General features: G+C 38.4%; 1 protein-coding gene across 6 annotated transcripts in view; it reads left to right on the forward strand.

Moving 5' to 3' along the window:
- Window positions 1-20,358, forward strand: part of TMTC2 (transmembrane O-mannosyltransferase targeting cadherins 2) — an 889,490-nt gene that overhangs the window by 407,564 nt on the left and 461,568 nt on the right. The window contains exon 12 of one of the 6 annotated variants that reach the window (XM_036865957.1): window positions 4,009-6,675. The exons of the other annotated variants lie outside the window; for them this stretch is intronic. Within the exon in view, the coding sequence (XP_036721852.1) occupies window positions 4,009-4,188 (180 nt within the window). The 3' untranslated portion in view covers window positions 4,189-6,675. Of the gene's footprint in view, window positions 1-4,008; window positions 6,676-20,358 lie in introns of those variants that run through there. 6 annotated transcript variants of the gene reach the window in all.

The following is a 20,358-nucleotide window of genomic DNA, read 5'->3' on the forward strand; positions in this document are numbered from 1 at the left end:
CACAAGCCCCATGTTACTGGGTTGCAAGCTGCTTGACTGCCTTTGTTAACATGCTGAAAATTTCATCGGCTGTCTTTAATAAAAGAGGATGTGTGTGAGGGAAGACATCAGCAGATGTGGTCGGGTTTCTGCTCCCCAGTCCATGAGTCATAGCTGGCAGAGAGCAATGACACTACTATGTAATCAGACAGCCAGTCAGTCAGTCACCTGGACTTCTTGCATTTCAGTTATATAGTGATGTAGTCTTTAAATCTGTTTAGAAAACTTTACATGCTCTTCTTTGGTTTTGAGAAGGCTTTTCATTCCCTCTCCTTCTGACTAACAATATTTAGTCATTTATGACTTCTGTTAATAAAGTTTCATTTGAACATTTATTACCTTAAATAATTACATGGCCAAGAGAAGAATTCTACTTTATGGAAGGATAGACGTGTGATCTGATACACTTTTGTTCTGTAGGAACTTCATCTTCTTATAGGAAACTTCATCTCAAAAACCCTAAAAGGACGTAATCTAGAATCTGGAAATAACCTCTAGAACCATGCTTCTCCAATTTTAATAAGCATACAAAGCATTGGGAGATCTTGTTGAAATTCAGATTCTGGGTCAGTAGGTGGCAACTGAAATTCTGCATTTCTGTCAAGCTCCCAGGTGATGCCAATGCTACTCCTTGCAATTTTTGTAGCAAGGCTAGAAGACCTGAAGGCATTCAGTCCAGTGGGCATCCACTAAGCTACCCTAGTCATTGCTGTGGAGGAGAGACATGACAGGCTTAAAAGATAAAGAAGCCCTTGTCTTTGAAGAGAGAAAATAACCATATAAGAAGAAAGTCTTATGTATCTAGTTTTATTCATAAATGTTTAACAAACACATGAAATTTTTTATCAAAATAATGGTTGATACTATCAAAGCAGTTACCTAAGGCAGTGATAATCTTATGTCACATTTGAGCATACCAGTATGTAAATTTCATCAGTTTCTATTTATTCAAATAAGAAGCTATAGTGATGCTTTAAGCATTACATAATGTATGTCCATAGGCTTTTAAAATTTTTTTTAAAAACTTTTTTTTACTCTATTAAAATAGACATATCTAAACCAAAATGTTTCATCTGAATGTAGAAATCTATAGCTGCTTAAAAATATTGAATGATGTTCTTAAATATGCACATTTTTAGTTTATTTGGATTTTGACTCTTTAGGAGACACAGTTAATGAGTATATGTGAGCTTTCAGGAGATCGGTTATCCCACATTAACTTCATAATGTCAATTTTTGATTATTTTTGTTTAATGAGTAACACTAACATGGATAATGCAAAACTAGAATCATTCCAAACACCATTATAATTAGCATTCCGAACTCATTTTGATAACAGATATAACTTCCTAATTGTGTTTTCTTTGAATAATATTAACTTTTTTTCATCACTTGATAGCAGAAAGGTGACTTCAAAGTAATCTAAGGACAGATGGACCCCAGGCTGCAATTTAGTAACAGTAGTAAAGCCTATTTATGTGGCTTGGTATGTACTTCACCACCTGGTTTCACAGCTGTCTTTTCCAGGTTTAACCTAAGAAAGGCTACAAACCTAGTATAGGCAGAGCCAGTTCACAAATCCTCAGCATCTGGACTCAGTGGTCATTCAGGCATATTGACAAGAAGATCCTACTTTGTGTGTGTGAGATGATGAGGAGACAGAAAAGAAGAGGGAAAAGACAGTAACTTTGTATCCTCATGTAATCTCATCAACAATCCTGTGAAGCAAGTACTGTTCTCATCCCGTTTCCAGAAGAAGCTGTGGTCTCAGTGCTTCCTAAGTGCACATGTCACTGGAGCAGAAATGGCATTGGAACCTAGGCAGTGTGATTCTGTAACCTCTGAGTGTTTTTAGTAATCCCCTTGAGTTGCAATTATAGTTAGGTATAGACTCTGATAATAAAGTGGTTCAAGAAATGACCACTACCCCACAGAGCCATCTGGTTTCTCTCAGCCCCATCACTGGGCCTTTTCTATTTCTGGTTAGTAGGGAATGGTCTCCAGCCGTGGTTCTCCCTCCCCATTTCCTCTCTTCCCACTCAGGATAGCAGGAAGTCTGAACATTTTATCTACTTAGCATCTCCAGTAAGTCAGGCTGTGAACACACTTCGCCTTCAATTTGGTAGCTGTTTATTGACAGTCATGCTAAGCTCTGGGAGTGGACATAATTCAGAAATGTGTCCCAGCATCAAGAAACTCAGTATTAACAATGGGTGGTATGATAACAAAGTTCTTTTAGGAAGACAGAGTAGGTGGTGTTATTTTAGGTTTCCAATGTGGAGCTAGTCACTGCTCATGTAATTTAGAGCTATGTTTATTTGGATTGGTGTTTAAAATTAGAAGTTGACCATCTGTATTTTTCTTGATAAGTATGGAGTCATCCTGACCAAAAGGTTTTCGAAGGTCAGGAATAGCTTATATTTGCAACATTATTTTTGGAAAAGAAAAAAGGATACAGAAGAGTCGGAAAATAATACCCAGCAGTTGAAGACTTAAGACAACTTTGGTATACATCCAAAGAGACATGTTATGCAGCCATTGAAATAAAAATTATAAAGTACGTATAACAACATAAAAATCATAAACATGCATGTGCTAGACCTCAAGCAAAATGAGACAAGAAAAAGTGAACTTGACATTTGTAGAGTGTTTATTATGTGCATGTATCAATACTATGCTACATTTATTTTCTCATTTTATCTTTCTAACAACATGCAAAAAAGTTGATGTTTATTCAGTATTTCATAAATGAAAGAATTGGGACACAGATATGTTAGGGGACCTCACCAAGGTCACAGCCGGTGGTTGAGCAAGAACTCAAATCCTGATCTCTTCAAATCCAAATCTGATCATCTTTTCCCAGCTGATTTACTCTGAGCTATTCAACCCTCCCCCCAACATTGTTTTTGATTCAGAAATAATTGTATTTACAGTAAAGAGTGGAGTCATATGAATTCAGCTGAAAAAAATGCTTGCATTGTGAAAACACTAAACCGTAAAAATAATTGTGAATTATTTTAGGCTGTATCATAGTTGCCAAGACAATTAATAGTTGACACCATCTGTAAAATGAAAACATAATCTTAGCATAAACAATTTTAGTTTTATCTGATGTTTGAAATATACATTTATGTAACTGCCAAGGTATCAGCTGCCCTTTGTTAGCCAGGAAGTTCCAGGGACAAGACAAGATAACAATATTCGTAGATAACAAGCAAAGTGTTTTTTCCTTTGGGAAGGCCTTGTTGTTGTTAACTTATGTTTGAGAATTTGGGGTTGGAAACCCTTGTATTAAACTAGTGCTACATACTATATTGCTATATTGATTGTAAACATCGACCATTAGAAGTTTAAAAGCTGTTTGACTTAAAAATTAGAACTTTATCTCGTTAAACTACATGAGTTAAATTTGGAAAGCATTTTTAGTGATTGCATTTGAATTTTTTTCAGGGTTTTCACCCTGAAAACATAAGTAAAATTTTACAATATATTTTACTTATTTATATATGTTTGCCGAAATGGCCTAGAATATTGCTAAGGAGAGAAAGCAAAGAATGGGTAGACATAGATTTGTCAACTTTTCCCACTTAATTTTTTATTTCTTGGCATTGAGTTGAAAAAAAGTTCAATTCTTTCCATCTAAAATTGTATCCCGTTTAACTTTTTTCTCAAGAAAGTACAGTGTGACTAGGTTACTAGGTCTCCATAGGTAACCTATACTTTCTCATTAAAGAAAAAGCTACCTCCCTAACTGCCTGCCCTCTTTAAAGCACAAAGTACACAGCAGCTGTTTGAAAACCTTTTTTTCCCTTCCTGTTTTATCTATTTGTATAAATTGCTACATTGCTTCCATAAAATGCCTCCAGACATAAGGGGATCATTTGCATAAATGGATGAAGATTTTTGTCTTCCATGAAGGAAAGCTTGCCATGGCCTCTTAATCGTTTTCCTTCCTCTCTCTGGTTCCAGTATCCGGCTGCTCTGATGAACTTGGGAGCCATCCTGCACCTCAATGGACGACTCCAGAAGGCCGAGGCCAACTACCTGCGGGCGCTGCAGCTCAAGCCGGATGACATCATCACGCAGTCCAATCTCCGCAAGCTCTGGAACATCATGGAAAAGCAAGGCTTGAAGACTTCCAAGACTTGACACAGGAGGGCCGTACCTCATCCTCCTCCATATTTGAAAGCCGGCTTCATTAACGAACAGAACTTCCCAGCAGTGCTATGACAAGATCTAGTTTGGACTTCAAGACCCGGGGGCAGAGGTCACTGAGGTCACTGCCACTTCTGGAAGTATCCACTTTGCTGTGGGCACAGCCGTTAACACCAAAAAGAGAAACATTGGAAACCTCCTGCAGGATGTAATTGTTACCCATAGAACTGTAAACCAGAGCACTTAGAACAGGATCTTTTGGCATTCTTAAAGGGGGGAGGGGAGTCTGAGTTTCAAATTTTGTTCAATTTTGAAAGCTAATTTAGAAATTATACTGTTCCTTAAACACTGTGAGAGGAAGTCAGAATTTCTGTTCAGCCACGGTAAACTATTACGGTCAAGTGTTCACACGCAGTGATTCAAGTGTCGTGTGAATCCTGGTGAGCTGGCCGGTTGTCCTGACGCTGCTGTCTTCCCTCTTTGGGACAGCCTGCTTATCAATGTCTAAAACTTAGAAAACTTTTTTTTTTTTTTTAATACTGTGTCAGGATCTGTCAGAGTCTACATTTGTTTCCTGACTAGTGCACATAACGTTTTATGATTTAGATGTCACCGTCATTTGGGCATCCTTTGCTTTTCATGTTCTGAAAAGGGTATACAGAACAGAGCAAACCATGTTTCTCACTGGTGTTGTAGGAGGGACTGGGGAGGCCTTATGCGTTCCAGGCAGGCATTTTTTACTTTGACGTCACCGACGTTTTCCCAAAACTGCCTAGGAGGATTCATTGTATTAATTCTTAGGCTTTTGAAATTGCCTTTTAAAATGGCTATTCCTGGTTAACGCTCATGCTAAGGCAGTAAATCAAAAGGAAGCTTAACAAATGGTCTAGTTCCAATAACTAACCAGCAGCTATTAGACAAAAGGGAAGATGCTTTGTGCCTTCCAGATGTTGGTGGGTTAAAAATCAAGTCTGCGCGAGGGTGTATAATGATGGTTGCCAACGATTTTATATTTTGGAAAGAGTTGGTATGAAATGCTAATCACTTTCTAATAGGTACCTAAACAGCAGTGCTGATAAGTTTTTGAGGAATTATTTTTAATCATACTTTGTTCTTCCCAAAAGACATAAAAAATGACTTATTTTAAGCTGCAGTAGACTATAGCATTAGCCCACGTGTTTCTAGGTCTCCTGCCAAGTGCTTTTCACAGTTGAAAACTATTTTTCACTAGCAAATTCGGCATTTTATTTCATTACCTATTAGTAACCACTTCAGTGATAATTTCACAAGTAAAAGACTATAAGGGAAGTAGAGAGAAGCATTTACTGAACATTTTTTGACTTGCAGTCAAACTTTGCTACTAAAAATTAACTTTGTAAAAACAACAATCCACTCTCAACTTCTTCCTAGAGAAAGTAGCTATACAATACCCAACATATTTATTTATTTATTATTCTACCATAGCGAAATAACAAAATTTGATTCATTAAACCAGTTCTTTGCAACTTAAAATTAGCTTTTTTTCTTGTCCTTTCACATTCCGTGTATATATGGTCAGCGTCTCCATTTAAGGGAAGCTGGACATGCAAATAGATCATATTATGTTTTCTTCGTATTTTATATGTTTTGCTGCATATCTGAATAAGGTGGGATAAAGAATTAAAGTAGTGTTCCTATGGCATTAGTGTTTTGGTGAGAAGGGCAACATAGTGAGAGAGATTTGTTGATGGCATTAAAAGAAGGCCCTCCTAATATGTATATTATTTGGTAAACATTTCATTGAAGGGCCAAAAGTTAAATTATAATTAAATCACTGTGTTTTCAGAATGATATTTAATGTTTAACAACAACAAACACGTGGTCAAACCAAAAGCGTGAGTTGAAGTATATTTTTCATCTTGTAGTGCATTGGCAATTAAAAAAAAAAAAAAAATTAATAAAGGAAAAAAGGAATTTAATATAAGGATATAGAGGTGAATTCAGTCTCTAACATTTTTATTTATTTAAATAGTTATTGACCTATGATGACTTCCTCGTCTTAACATTTTGTGTCTTTTTATTGTTATTGTTCTTCTTTTCACACACTTGGTTCTTGGTAGGTTCGCTGATGGCACAGCAGAGGCACTTCATGTTGACCCAATTCCCAAGTAGCATTAATAATTGGGCCTGTGTCATAAAATGCATGGATCATTAACAACTAAATGTCCCTGACACCTTTCACTACAGGGCTGGGCTTAGTAACTGACCACCTTGGGGGGGAGGGTTAAGGGGGTCTATAGAACATGGTCAAAAAATGTCTCCGCTCAGGGATTTATGGTGGATTATTGCAGACAGTGCTAAAAATATAGAGCACAAGTTTACTAAATTAAAATTTTATTTTTTGAGAAACTGTTATTTGTATAAATTATCAAGATTTGTAGGCTTTCCTTTTGTAGAAATAATTGTTTTATGTGCCAGAGAATTTCGATTTTGTTTTCAACAATAAAGCATTGATAACAAATACGTTTATAAGCCTTTTTTTTTTTTAATTTATTTATTTATGGCTGTGTTGGGTCTTCGTTTCTGTGCGAGGACTTTCTAGTTGTGGCAAGCGGGGGCCACTCTTCATCGCGGTGCGCGGGCCTCTCACTATCGCGGCCTCTCTTGTTGCGGAGCACAGGCTCCAGACACGCAGGCTCAGTAATTGTGGCTCATGGGCCCAGTTGCTCCGCGGCATGTGGGATCTTCCCAGACCAGGGCTCGAACCCGTGTTCCCTGCATTGGCAGGCAGATTCTCAACCACTGCGCCACCAGGGAAGCCCTATAAGCCTTTTTAAAATCGTCTACAGCAACAACACTTATACTGTCTTGGATTTTAACAGACCGATGAGAAAGCTGGAAATCTCCAGAAACTTTTCCCAAACACCATTTTAGATATTAACTTTGTAGATTCCTTTAGGTTTTTTTTAATGACCTCATCAAGTTGTCTCACATATTTGGAACTTTCTCATTTGATCCACGATTTACTTGCTAAACAAAAGCTCTTCACTCCACTCTTTGGAAGTAGACAATGAACTAACACAATAACATCAGAGAGCAGTTGTAAGAAGTTGGGGGAATGTTTTGGAAAATTTAGGAGAAAAACTTCACAGAAATTTCAAGTGAACAAGAAGCTTCAAATTCCTGCAGTACCCCAGGGGGCAAAATACATCTCAAATCTCTATGGAATAACAACAACAAGAGGTCAATATGTGGTGAAGTGGCAGAGGGAATGAAAGCCAATTCAAAGTCTTCTCTGATTGCATTCTGCAGGAAGACCACCCAAAATCACACAGGAAGAAGGTTAAAATCCTGCTACGCACCTTTCTCTACTACAAAACTAAGTATAACAGAGTTACCCTGGTTGCATTGCCATTTCAGCTTGTGGCAGTTCCAATGCTTAAGCCAAGTTTTCTAGCAATACCCCTTCATTAAACTGAGTTGAGTGTTAAATAGTAGGAAGCAAATTCTATGGTATTGGAAATAATACTTAAATTAAGTCAAAAATCATATTCCAAAGGTACATAGAAATGAATTGGAATGATTGCAATTCTTAAATTATCCACAGAAACCCAGTTTTTCCCTTGTAAGAGAATAACCAAGTCTTAGATGCATTTCCTTTCTTTGTACTGGAAATGTATACTATGTGAAAACTGTCATCACTTTCATGTGTGAAAACATCAAATGAAAAGTCATTGCATCCCCAAATCTCAACTTTTTAGAAAGTGATTTTCAAAAATATCATGTTGATCATGAGCAAATAGTAGATGTAATTTTCATTTATGGTCTATTTTATGTTTTTCTACTCCACAGTGTGCCAGACTAGAAAAACAATGTGAGAAAAGAAAGACATGGCCCCTGCCTTCACTGGTTTCAGAGCGTAGTGCCTCAATCCAAGTTAAAACTCTACCCTGATTTTAGAATAGAATCAATTATGCAATTATTTCATATACTAAGACGACTTAATATCTAACATTTCTGTAGCCTGTTGTATAACTGCCACTAACTAGTTTTGGGAACTTGGTTAAATCACTTACCTTGGGGGCCTTATACTCCTCAGGTGGAAAGTAAATGGCTTTAGTTACATGTTCACTGAAGTCTTGTTTGGCTCTCACAGTCTAAATTGTTCAGATGTTTTTCATGCCTTACCTGTCTTAGTCTGTTTGGACAGCTATAACAAAACACCACAAGCTGGGTAGTTTATAAATAACAGAAATTTGTTTCTTACAGTTCTGAAGGCTGGAAGTCTAAGATTAGGGTGCCAGCATAGTCGGGTGAGGGCCCTCTTCCGGGTAGCAGATTTCCTGTGCCCCCTCACATGATGGAAGGGGTGAGAGTTCTCTGGAGCCTCTCTTATAAGGGCATTAGTTCCATTCATGAGGGCTCTGCCCTCATGACCTAATCACCTCCTAATACCATCACCTATGGGCGTTACGTATTCAACATATGAGTTTTGGTGGAATGTAAATATCCAGACCATAGCAACCTCCTTTCATCTTCATGATCAATCTGTAGTAAGAGAGGCAGAGAATGTGATTTGTGGAAGATGGAATAGCTAGAGAAATACCAAAGGAGGCGGGGAAACCACCTCCGGACTCAGGTTCACTGCCTGAGTGCTCTCATGACACAGGACATGTGAGCATAGGGCAGCATGGGGACAAGCTTGCTGCTTGCTAGCTTTGGGACATGGACAGGTTATTTCATACCTCTGAGCCCTGGTTTCCTTAATTGTAAAGCTGGAACATAACCTCACACATCCACAGGGTGTTTGGCATAAAATAAAATCCTTATAGCTAAATTTTATCCTATAATCAAGGAATTAGGCAATATATAATTTTGTTATTATATAAAAATTTTAACAGGATAATCGAATTCTCTGTCAGTTTTTACCTTGTCTATTGTATTTTATGTTCTACTCAACAACAACTCAAGCTTTCCTTATAACTGACTCCTGAATGTGCTGTACCCATGTCTCTCAGCAGAATAGAGTTGTGCTTTCCTCCAGGATCAGAACTAGAGAATCGGGGTCTTCTAAATATGGCCATTTTTACCAGAACGGTGTTTGAAGTAGGGAATTTGGCCCTGCTTGGGATATTAACACTTTTCTATAGTTCACCAATAAAATGAAACTATGTCATCTTTTCTGAACACAGAAAATCTATTGATATCAGCAACCCTTATTATAACTACTACAAATTAATGATTATTATTGATTGTACATTAGCCACATGTACCTACCTCTCTCTCCTACCTCCTTTGGATTTGACAGGAATAGCCCTCATTCAAGACAAAGCTATCAGCCATTCTCAAGTCAGATGGAGAGAATAGAGTTCTATATTTCAGTAATAGCTCAAGACTCCTAGAAGCACTTTTTCTAATAATTTTCTATCATGTATCTTTCTTTTCCATCCCAGAGACTCAAAATAACTCCTCTGAGAACTTTCTCTTGGCAACATCATTGAGCAGCTAGAGACTATAATGAAAGTTTAAAAAACATATTGAGAGAGAAATCAAGCAAAGTAATTTCTTTCCAAAAATACTAAAAATGTCATAAAAGAATTAAAATGCCTTTTGTTTTTTCAGCTGGACACTCCTCTAGTATTGTGTAAAAGATCATTTGTTACCAGAGAATCAGAATTGGTGAGGGAGGAGAGGGGTGAGTTTGTGTGTGAGGAATAGAAACAAGTGATTACCTTTGATTTTTTTTTAATTAATTTATTTATTTTATTTATTTATTTTTGGCTGCGTTGGGTCTTCGTTGCAGCGTGCAGGCTTTCTCTAGTTGTGGAGAGCGGGGGCTACTCTTCGTTGTGGTGCACGTGCTTCTCATTGCGGTGGTTTCTCTTGTTGCAGAGCACAGGCTCTACGCACACGGGCTTCAGTAGTTGTGGCGCACGGGCTCTAGAGCGCAGGCTCAGTAGTTGTGGCGCACGGGCTTAGTTGCTCCACAGCATGTGGGATCTTCCCAGACTAGGGATCGAACCCCTGTCCCCTGCATTGGCAGGAGGATTCTTAACCACTGTGCCACCAGGGAAGTCGCTACCTTTGATTTTAATGTAGGCCCTTTTCTAATCTCATTTAGCAAGTAATGGCCATATTGACTCTGGCGATAATTAGCTTTTTAATTCTGCCGACATCAATTTATTAAATTACATAAAGCCAATTAATAATCTCAATATGTTTTCATTTTTAGTTCTTTTTGTGTTATTTTTAAAATGTTGTTATGCTTAATGTCTGGATATTTTATGTTTCCTTTGCAATAGACTATTATTCTGTAAATGTTCCTTTGCCTATACTTTGTGATGATGGCTGTTTGGGAAATTTCACTGGAATTATGATATTTTAAAGTATCTTTTTAGAAATCTGTCCTATACCACCAAGTATTTAGCTGTTACTACATAGTATTCTATTAGATTTCAATTGAATAATTTTGCATTAAATGATATAGAAGGGTACATCAATATTGTTTTATTATATCCCATTGGGTCTATTCTCCCAATTCCCTACTGATGATATTAATAAAATGTGATTATACTGGCAAAGCATATCTCTCTATAATGTGAGTCAAGGAACTTTATCAGTTAATTTTTTGTCACTTCTGTTTATAGAACTAATTTTTGCTTGGACTTGTATTCATTCCAAAATTTTGCTCTGTGAATGATGCTAAAGATAAGTTAGTTTGCTACTATTTCTCAAGTGGCCACAAAGTGATATTCATGGAAATCATAACAGCAACCTGAACCCACATGCCACAGAGCAACTAAGCCCACGCGCCACAACTACCGAGCCTGTGCTCTAGAGCTCGTGAGCCACAACTACTGAGCCCTCATGCCACAGCTACTGAAGCCCGCGCACCTAGAGCCCATGCTCCGCAACAAGAGAAGCCACCACAATGAGAAGCCCACCCACTGCAATGAAGAGTAGCCCCCGCTTGCCACAACTAGAGAAAGCCTGCACGCAGCAACAAAGACCCAATGCAGGCAAAAATAAATAAACAAATAAAACAAATAAATTTTTTTAAAAATTCTAATATTCTCTCCTGCTCACTAGCAGGAGAGAATATTAGGTTTGACCTCTGCACTTTGAAATGAAGAAGCTGTAGTTTATAGCAGTCAAATGACATAGCTTAGCTTACACATTCACAGGGATCAAACATAGCAGGTAAAGTGTCGAGTCCTAGCTACAGGTTACATCTTACATGGCTCAATGCCAGCCATCTAGAGTTTGTGAAACATCTCTTCTTTGGAGGAGAGGGTAGACACAAAGCTCACCAGCAAAGATTTGCTCATGGATTCTTTATGGATTGCATACGTGGAAGATATTACTAACTGAAACTCCTAATCACTAAACTCAGTGTGGGTCCCTGATTTAAGACATGAACTCTTCATTTTAGGATAAATTTATGAACCATGCCTAACAAAACACAGCTGGTCTAAGTAAAAGTGGTACAGAGAAGCATTAGGGTCGATGAAACCATTTCTAAAGATCCATTCCTGTCATCTGATGACACTGCTTGGTTATTTCTTCTGACCTGGCCATGATGGATCAGTGATCCAAAGTTCATTAGCGATTTCAACAGGCACAATGTGCAAGATTTCAGTAGACATAACCAAATTGGATGTGATCCTTCATGATGAAATTGACTAGGGTTTTTTTTTTTTAATTTATTTATTTTATTTATTTTTATTTTTGGCTGTGTTGGGTCTTTCTTGCTGCACGCGGGCTTTTCTCTAGTTGTGGCGAGCAGGGGCTACTCTTCGTTGTGGTGCATGGGCTTCTCATTGGGTGGCTTGTTGCAGAGCACGGGCTCTAGGCGTGCGGGCTTCAGTAGTTGTGGCACTCGGGCTCCGTAATTGTGGCTCGCAGGCTCAGTAGTTGTGGCGCACGGGCTTAGTTGCTCCACGGCATGTGGGATCTTCCCAGACCAGGGCTCGAACCCGTGTCCCCTGCATTGGCAGGAGGATTCTTAACCACTGCACCACCAGGGAAGCCCCTGGCTAGCGTTTTATCCTTTATTTTACTTGAGGCTCTTCTATTTGGAGTGCACTAGCTAGATGAAAGCTTTTTATAGGCCAGAGAATAATTGTAAAATATGAATAACATGCCATTTCCCTGTTGCAGTGTAACAACAGTAAATACATTTGCTACAAGTTTTTATGATCATTGACTAATCTGTGTGATTCCCTTTCACCAAACTTGTCCACCTTCTCTCTGTTATACACACACACGTGCTTGCACACACATCCATGTACACACACACACACACAGTCTCACTCTAACTCACTCACTATGTGGCTGGAAAGTCTATAACTAAACTTGAGTTCAAACATAAGTGTCTGTTCATTTGATCCTTCAGGAGAGGAAGTCATGAGGATTGAGACATACTTTGAAATGTTTTGATTAGCAGAGGAAATACAGTGAGATCAAAGCTTTTGTCCTTCAGTGAGCGATTTAAATCCAGACAAGCAAGCGTCCAAAGGAGATGAGGGCAGGCACTTCTTAAGCTACTGTTGTAAACACCTTGGCATATCTCTTCACACTCTCCTCTGTGCCTGTCAACAACCAAGCTGAATCACTCCTTTATCTAGGGCACTTTCCTGTCCTCATTCTGGAAAAGAAATACCACTCAGATCATGAGAAGACATGGCAAATGTAGATTTGTTGCTCTCCATTTTCAGGATAAGAGAAATTGCCAAAATGACCTTTAAATATTTTAGTTTTAAACGTATTTCATCTTGGAGACATTAACCAAATGATTAAGCAATACGAATTCTCTAATACAGGAAGCAACACACTCAGTAATTCTAAGCACTGCTGAAAATGAGGTGACCACTGGAGCACCCCAATTATATCACCTTTCTCCATTGGCTTTAGCTCCCTGGGTGATGTTATATGCCATACATGGCATTCAACTTGCTCCTTGGAATTGCAGGGCAGTGGGGTCCTTCCCATAGATATAAATCTGAATGAAGAGAGTTAATTATTTCATTTTTTCACTCTCAAGTTTGTGTTCCTGTTGTAATTATCTTTTTTGCATGCAGAGCGTTTTGCAGTTTTCAAAAGGCTTCATATCATTTTTATACTTAGCTCTTGAAAACAATTTAACAAAGTAGACAAGAGAATCATAATTACCCTCAAATCCAAGCTCCAGATGAGGATTCAGAAGCTTAGAATGGCCATACGACTCATTCAAGATCACGTTCAGTACAAAAGCAGGTCTTTCTCCTAATTTTATGACTTTAGTCTAAATCCTGGGCAGGCATTGATGGGTATGGACGCAATCAATACACCATTATTCCCTTAGTCTCTGAGGATCAGATGTGATTGAGGAGTGTTTCCGTCTGAAAGACTTTCACTGAAAACTAGAGACCAATTCCACCTGCATCCCTACATCGTGAGAGGGTAGAAAGAGGAGGAGAGGATCATTCAATTGTACAATGAGAATACATGGGTCACAAAAATAATTTAGCTTTTTTCCAGTCACTTTTTTCTCTTTCTTTACTTGTCAGTAGTGGGGGGTTGGCATGAATTGCTTCTAATTAAAGTGTACCAATTGCAGCTTTCTCCTGCAATTCAGGTGTCAGCTGAGCTCAGCCGATGTTTGGCCTCCCCATCTTCTATGGGATGTTTGATGCAGTTCCCTAGTTCTTGTGAATACCTGCCTCTCACATCCTGAGGCTCTGAGCCTCGGCTTCCACTCTTCTCTCTTGGCTTTTTCTTCTTACTGCTCTGCCATTCAGAGCAGACTCTTTTCTGATTTCCACTAAAACCATTTGCATTTGTGTATGTGGCCAGCTTTAAAGGTTTTGGTGGCACAGTGGTTTTAATCAAATAACTTAAAATTGAATATGAACGAACAGCCTTGTTTTCTGTATTTCTCTAGCCTCTCCCGGCAAGTGGGATTTCTCACTGGTTACGTCTCTCCTCAGGTTTCACTCCCCTCTCAGGGGGTCCTCTCTCCTGTGCTCATCCTAATCTCAAAACTCCAGTTACCTGCTTATGCAAAGGCCTCTAGACCTGTCCTCCTATAAGGAAAGCTGATTATCCAGGTGTTTTTCGTAAAACAGAGTTTGAAAACTGGCAGCCTATAGGCTGAATTTAGCCTCCACACATGTTTTTTAAAGTGTGAACAAATATTTAGGAATCTAGAGTTTAAAAAAAAACAAAAATAAAAACAAACTTGGGTTTCTGGTTTTCCTTGAAATACAAAATATCTGGCAACTGGGACCACATCTCTGTGGGCTGTTCCATTCAGATAGGACTTTATTCGCAGGTGGGTCACGGTCCCCACCCCACCCCACCCCTCCCCCACCCCACCCCCCCGCTTCTGCTCAGCCTCTAGAGGCATTTGAGTTCAAAACTCCTGCTCTAATCAAAGTCAGTTCCTCCCTTACCAGGTGACTCTGACATCTGCTGTTAATATATTTTTTTCTCCACTACATGATCTTATAAAAGTGTACTCGAAATGGGAGAAGGGGGTGGTGGTGGTGTGATGAATTGGGAGATTGGGACTGACATATATACACTAATATGTATAAAATAGATAACTAATAAGAACCTGCTGTATAACAAATAAGTAAATAAATAAAATTTTTTAAAAAGTGTACTCAAAATGTTCAAAGATGATGGTTTACCTAGAATTTTTTAAATATTTGAAAATTTCTTTAGGACTAGGTTCTATCACACCATTTTTTAAAAACTGAGTTGTTTCCACTTTTTGGATATTATGATTAGTGCTGCTACGAACATTTATGTACAAGCTTTCATGTGAACACGTGTTTTCAATTCTTTTGGATAGATACATAGGAGTAAAACTGTAGGGTCATAGGACCATTCTACATTTAGTTGTTTTTTTTTTTTTTTAAACATCTTATTGGAGTATAATTGCTTTACAATGGTGTGTTAGTTTCTGCTTTGTAACAAAGTGAATCAGTTATACATATACATATGTTCCCATATCTCTTCCCTCTTGCGTCTCCCTCCCTCTCACCCTCCCTATCCCACCCCTCTAGGTGGTCACAAAGCACCGAGCTGATCTCCCTGTGCTATGCGGCTGCTTCCCACTAGCGGTCTATTTTACATTTGGTAGTGTATATATGTCCATGCCACTCTCTCACCCTGTCACATCTTACCCCTCCCCCTCCCCATATCCTCAAGTCCATTCTCTAGTAGGTCTGTGTCTTTATTCCCGTCTTGCCACTAGGTTCTTCATGACCTTTTTTTTTTTTTTCCTTAGATTCCATATATACGTGTTAGCACACTGTATTTGTTTTTCTCTTTCTGATTTACTTCACTCTGTATGACAGACTCTAACTCCATCCACCTCATTACAAATACCTCCATTTCATTTCTTTTTATGGTTGAGTAATATTCCATTGTATATATGTGCCACATCCTCTTTATCCATTCATCCGATGATGGACACTTAGGTTGCTTCCATGTCCTGGCTATTGTAAATAGAGCTGCAATGAACATTTTGGTACATGACTCTTTTTGAATTATGGTTTTCTCAAGGTATATGCCCAGTAGTGGGATTGCTGGGTCGTATGGTAGTTCTATTTTTAGTTTTTTAAGGAACCTCCGTACTGTTCTCCATAGTGGCTGTATCAATTTACATTCCCACCAACAGTGCAAGAGGGTTCCCTTTTCTCCACACCCTCTCCAGCATTTATTGTTTGTAGATTTTTTGATGATGGCCATTCTGACCGGTGTGAGATGATATCTCATTGTAGTTTTGATTTGCATTTCTCTAATGATTAATGATGTTGAGCATTCTTTCATGTATCTGTTGGCAATCTGTATATCTTCTTTGGAGAAATGTCTATTTAGGTCTTCTGCCCATTTTTGGATTGGTACATTTAGTTTTTTGAGCAACTGCCAAACTGTCTTCCACAGTGGCTGCCCCACTTTACACTCCCATCAGCAATATATGAGAGTCTAACATCTCCATGTCCTCATCAATGCTTGATATGTTCTTGTTTTTTCATTATAACATCCTACTGGGTGGGAAGTGATATCTCATTGTGGTATTTATTTGCATTTCCCTGATGGCTAACATCATACCATTTAAAAAAATTTTTAATTTTAGTAACAATGAAGTTTGCAAACGAATTGAGGAAATAATTGACAATATTTTGGAAACTTTTTCTCTTTTCTCTCAATTCGCTTTAATGTTATTAACTAATTCAGATAATGCCTGGCTTATAAAACTTAACTCTTTGTTGGTGTTTGACTAATGGAATGTTGCAATTCATCATGCCAGAAAAGGACCCCTCCTAATGTACCATATTGCCTCAGAACAGAGTTATTTTTCATATCCCTTATCTTGCAACCTTATCTATTCAGCTACAGTTATTCAAATAGTTTTAAACGCCTCCTACTGCAGAATTTAATTTTGATGGATGGAGACCCAGTCTCAAACCTACAAAGAGTGTGATGCTGAGGGAACCAAAAAAATGAGACAGATGTTTAAGGACAGTCATATTCTGTTTCACCTTTTAACTTTAACTGGAGATAATAAATGAACACCAACAAAAAAGTCCATATGCAAGAATTTTGCTCTTGAATTTGGCATATTCATTGGGGTTTTTTCGGTTAATATCAAGCGGTAACTTTTGAATCCATAAATACCTGTTATATCGAATTTGTAAGTTGATTAAAGTTAGTTTACTTCATCACTTTCTATGCAGAACTCTCTGCCAAACCCTATTAAAAGTTTCATCAGTTTAGGAATTTCTTATCTGAAGGGTCTATTTGCCCTCTGTCTCTCCATAATTGTCTTCAATAGAGTGAACATGATTAATGGGCTGTTTCATTTTTCAGGATAAAGCTTTTTCCTTTTCCCAGCAATGCTAGCAAATTACTTGATTAATATCAAAAAGCTCTCATTCACACATAACCTTTGAATAAACAAGTTGTGATACTTTTGGCAACATGTGAAGAGGTATTCCTGTAAGTAGGCTATAAAGGAAATTGCCTTTGTAATTAAATATATAAAGAGGGAGCCTATTTTTTGCTTGTTACAAATCTTTTCTTTTTTCTTCTCTCTTATAAGTGGAGAATGTATAATGAGGTTGGGCAAAAGCAGAACGCAGGATATCTTTCTCTATGCTAGGTTTCCGTTTGTATTTCCCTCACCACTGGAAGCCAGGAAGAAAACTGTGAAACATTTATGAAACTTAAATAGAGTTTCTAGTTCATAAATTTTAGGGCTCTTTAGCTTTCCGTTAAAGTGCAGCAACAGGAAGTAATCAATCCCTTGTTGACTGAAAGATAGATACCCGCCCCCCCCAAAAAAATTTTCCTGATATTAATTCTTTAAAAATCAGAGTCTGGATAACAGCTGTTTTCATGGAGCAGAGAAAAGGCCTTTATGAATAAGAAAGAATTTTAAATGAAAATGGAGGAAAGTGAAAGGAACTAAAATATGTCCTCATCATACATTAAGTACTTTATATACATCCTATTTCATATAGAAAATTAAAGCTACCCTTTATTGCTGCATTGTTAGTTCCCTATCCAGTAGTCATTTCTCTAATAGTTCAACTATGAGAACACCAACTTAGTCATAGATTTTTGCCCAGATCCGGTTGATGGATTATCATTGGTCCAAGCCAGAGGTCAGCAAACTATGGTCTCCTGGGCCAAATCAGGCCCGCCATCTGTTTTTATATAGCCTGTGAGCTCAGATTGTTTTGTACATTTTTGAATGGTTTTTAAAAAATCAAAAGAATAATATTTCATCATATGTGAGAGTTATGTCAAATTTCCGTGTCCACAAATAAAGTGCTACTGGAATACAGCAGCACTCAGTCATTTATAGATTGTCTATGGTGGCTAGAATGGCAGGATTGAGTGATTACAGCAGAGACTGTATGGGCTACAAAGCCTAAAATATTTACTATCTGGCCTGTTACAGAAAAAGTTTACCAACCCCTCGTCTAAGCGAATTGTGATAGTACTGTCTCTGGCTTTTCCAGGCTCCAGTCCAGCTGGCAGTGCCCATGTGACAATGAAATGCAAGCAGAGGTCTGCTAGGCAGAATTCTGGAAAGGCTTTGCTTTCTTCATAAAAGGCTGGCATATTAACTGCCCCTTCAGGTCTTGAATAGGAAAGTGAAATCTGAAGGTGAGAGCAGCCGTCTTGCAACCATGGGGTGATGAATATAAAAGCCAAAGCTAGCACCTTAGAGGAAAGGAAAAGACCTGAGTTCCTGATAAAATTGTTAAGCAGCTGAATCAAGGCCAATACCTGCTTATTGCCAGACTTCCTGTTATGTGAGAAAAATCACCCCCATCTGTAAGGCAGTCTTCACTGGGCATTTAGTCACTAGCAGGCAAATGCCTTTCTGACTGACGTGCCCTCTTTCTTTCCCTTAGGCCTAGAACCTATTTGGTCTCAGTTGTATAAGAAGAGTTGTGGGGGCCAGGAGACCCTTCCTGGCATCCGTTCAATAGGCAGGAAGTAGGTAGCAATCTAATCTTTCCACCGGTAAGGTCGCACCTGAATTTGCTCATCCTAACAAACCAGTGTCCTTAGCAGCATTATCTTGATATTTGGGGAAATGGTTATGAGAACAGTCTACTTCCCTTAGTACAAGTAGCTAGCTCACAGCAGAAGGTCGTTTACATTGCTGCTGGTGGTGGCCCCCCTCCCCCTCCCTCCCAGTTAGATAGATGTTCCACCCTCTGTCCTCCCATAAGGTTCAGGTTAGAATGTTATTCCACTCATGACACCATATTCTGTGTATTATGTCAGTTTATGTACTCAGCTCCAAGTGCCTCAAGGGCAACATCATGTCTTATTCGCTCTGTCACCCTAGCCTCTAGCACAGTGCCTCATACATTATAGGTGATGAAGGGGTGAATGGAAGGAAAGTGGGCAGTACTGTTGCCAGATAAAAGAATGCAATGTGGAATAAAACAAATATATTCTTTAATTTATCAGATATTTATTGAGTCTCTATTATATGCCTTTTTCTGGGTGATGGGAATGGATAAATTGATGAATAAAACCAGCATCATTAGAAAAGCTTAACATTTACTGAGTACTTACTAAACGCCAGATACTGTTCTAAGCACTTTATAAGTGTTGGTTTATTTAATTGTAACAAAAATCCTGGTGAAAAACCTGAGGCACAGAAAGGTTAAGTAACTTGCCTCCAATCACACAGTTAAAAGTGATTGAGTTAGACTGGGATTCATGTCCAATAGGTCTAGTTTCAGGATACTACTTACTTACTTACTACTATACTTTCAAGCTACCTTTCTGATGTATTAGGTGCGGAGAATATAGTGTGAAGACTACTGCCCTCCATTATGGAATTCCAAAGCAAAATAATATAAGCTACAGTTTGCATGATAGAGATCTAGGTCCAGCCTGCTGGGTTTCAAGTCCTGGCTGCAGCATGAATTTGGCTGGCCAAAATGTTCGTTCAGGTTTTTCTGTAAGATGGTACAGAGAAACCCGAACGAACATTTTGGCCAACCCAATATTTGAGTATGTTAATTAATCCCTCTGTGCCTCGGTTTCCTTACTTGTAAATTCGAATCATAATGATATCTAACTCACAGGTTTGTTGTAGGGATTGCATGAATTAATACATATAAAGTACTAAAAACAGTGCCTGACATTTTTTTAGGTGTAAAACAACGGTTGGATGTCATTACTGTTGCTGTAGTGGGTAGTTTGGTAATTACTACATTGTAATAATACTAACAATAGCTATTGCTATTGTAATACACTCAGGGGACATGTAGTCAGACCATAAATGATCTCACAAATAATTTTATATAAAGTGACAAGTAATGATTAAATGTTGAACAGGTATATTAGAGTTCTCCCAAGAAACAGAACTAGAATGAACAGGATATATTGGCTCATGAGGAGAATTGGCTCACAAGATTGTGGAAGCTGAGAAGTCCCAAGATCTTCTGGAGACTTAGGGGAGCTGATAATACCATCAGCTGGAACAATACCGTTCCAGTCCAAGTCCGAGTTCAAGTCCAAGAACCAGGAGTGTGGAAGGTGTAAGTTCCAGTCTGAGTCTGGGTCCAAAGGCAGCAGAATAGTTATGTCCCAGCTTGAAGACAGTCAGGCAGAGAAAGCAAATTCTCCCTTACTCAACCTTTTGTTCTATTCAGACAC

The sequence above is a fragment of the Balaenoptera musculus genome, chromosome 10, assembly GCF_009873245.2.
Source record: "Balaenoptera musculus isolate JJ_BM4_2016_0621 chromosome 10, mBalMus1.pri.v3, whole genome shotgun sequence".
Lineage (NCBI taxonomy): Eukaryota > Metazoa > Chordata > Mammalia > Artiodactyla > Balaenopteridae > Balaenoptera > Balaenoptera musculus.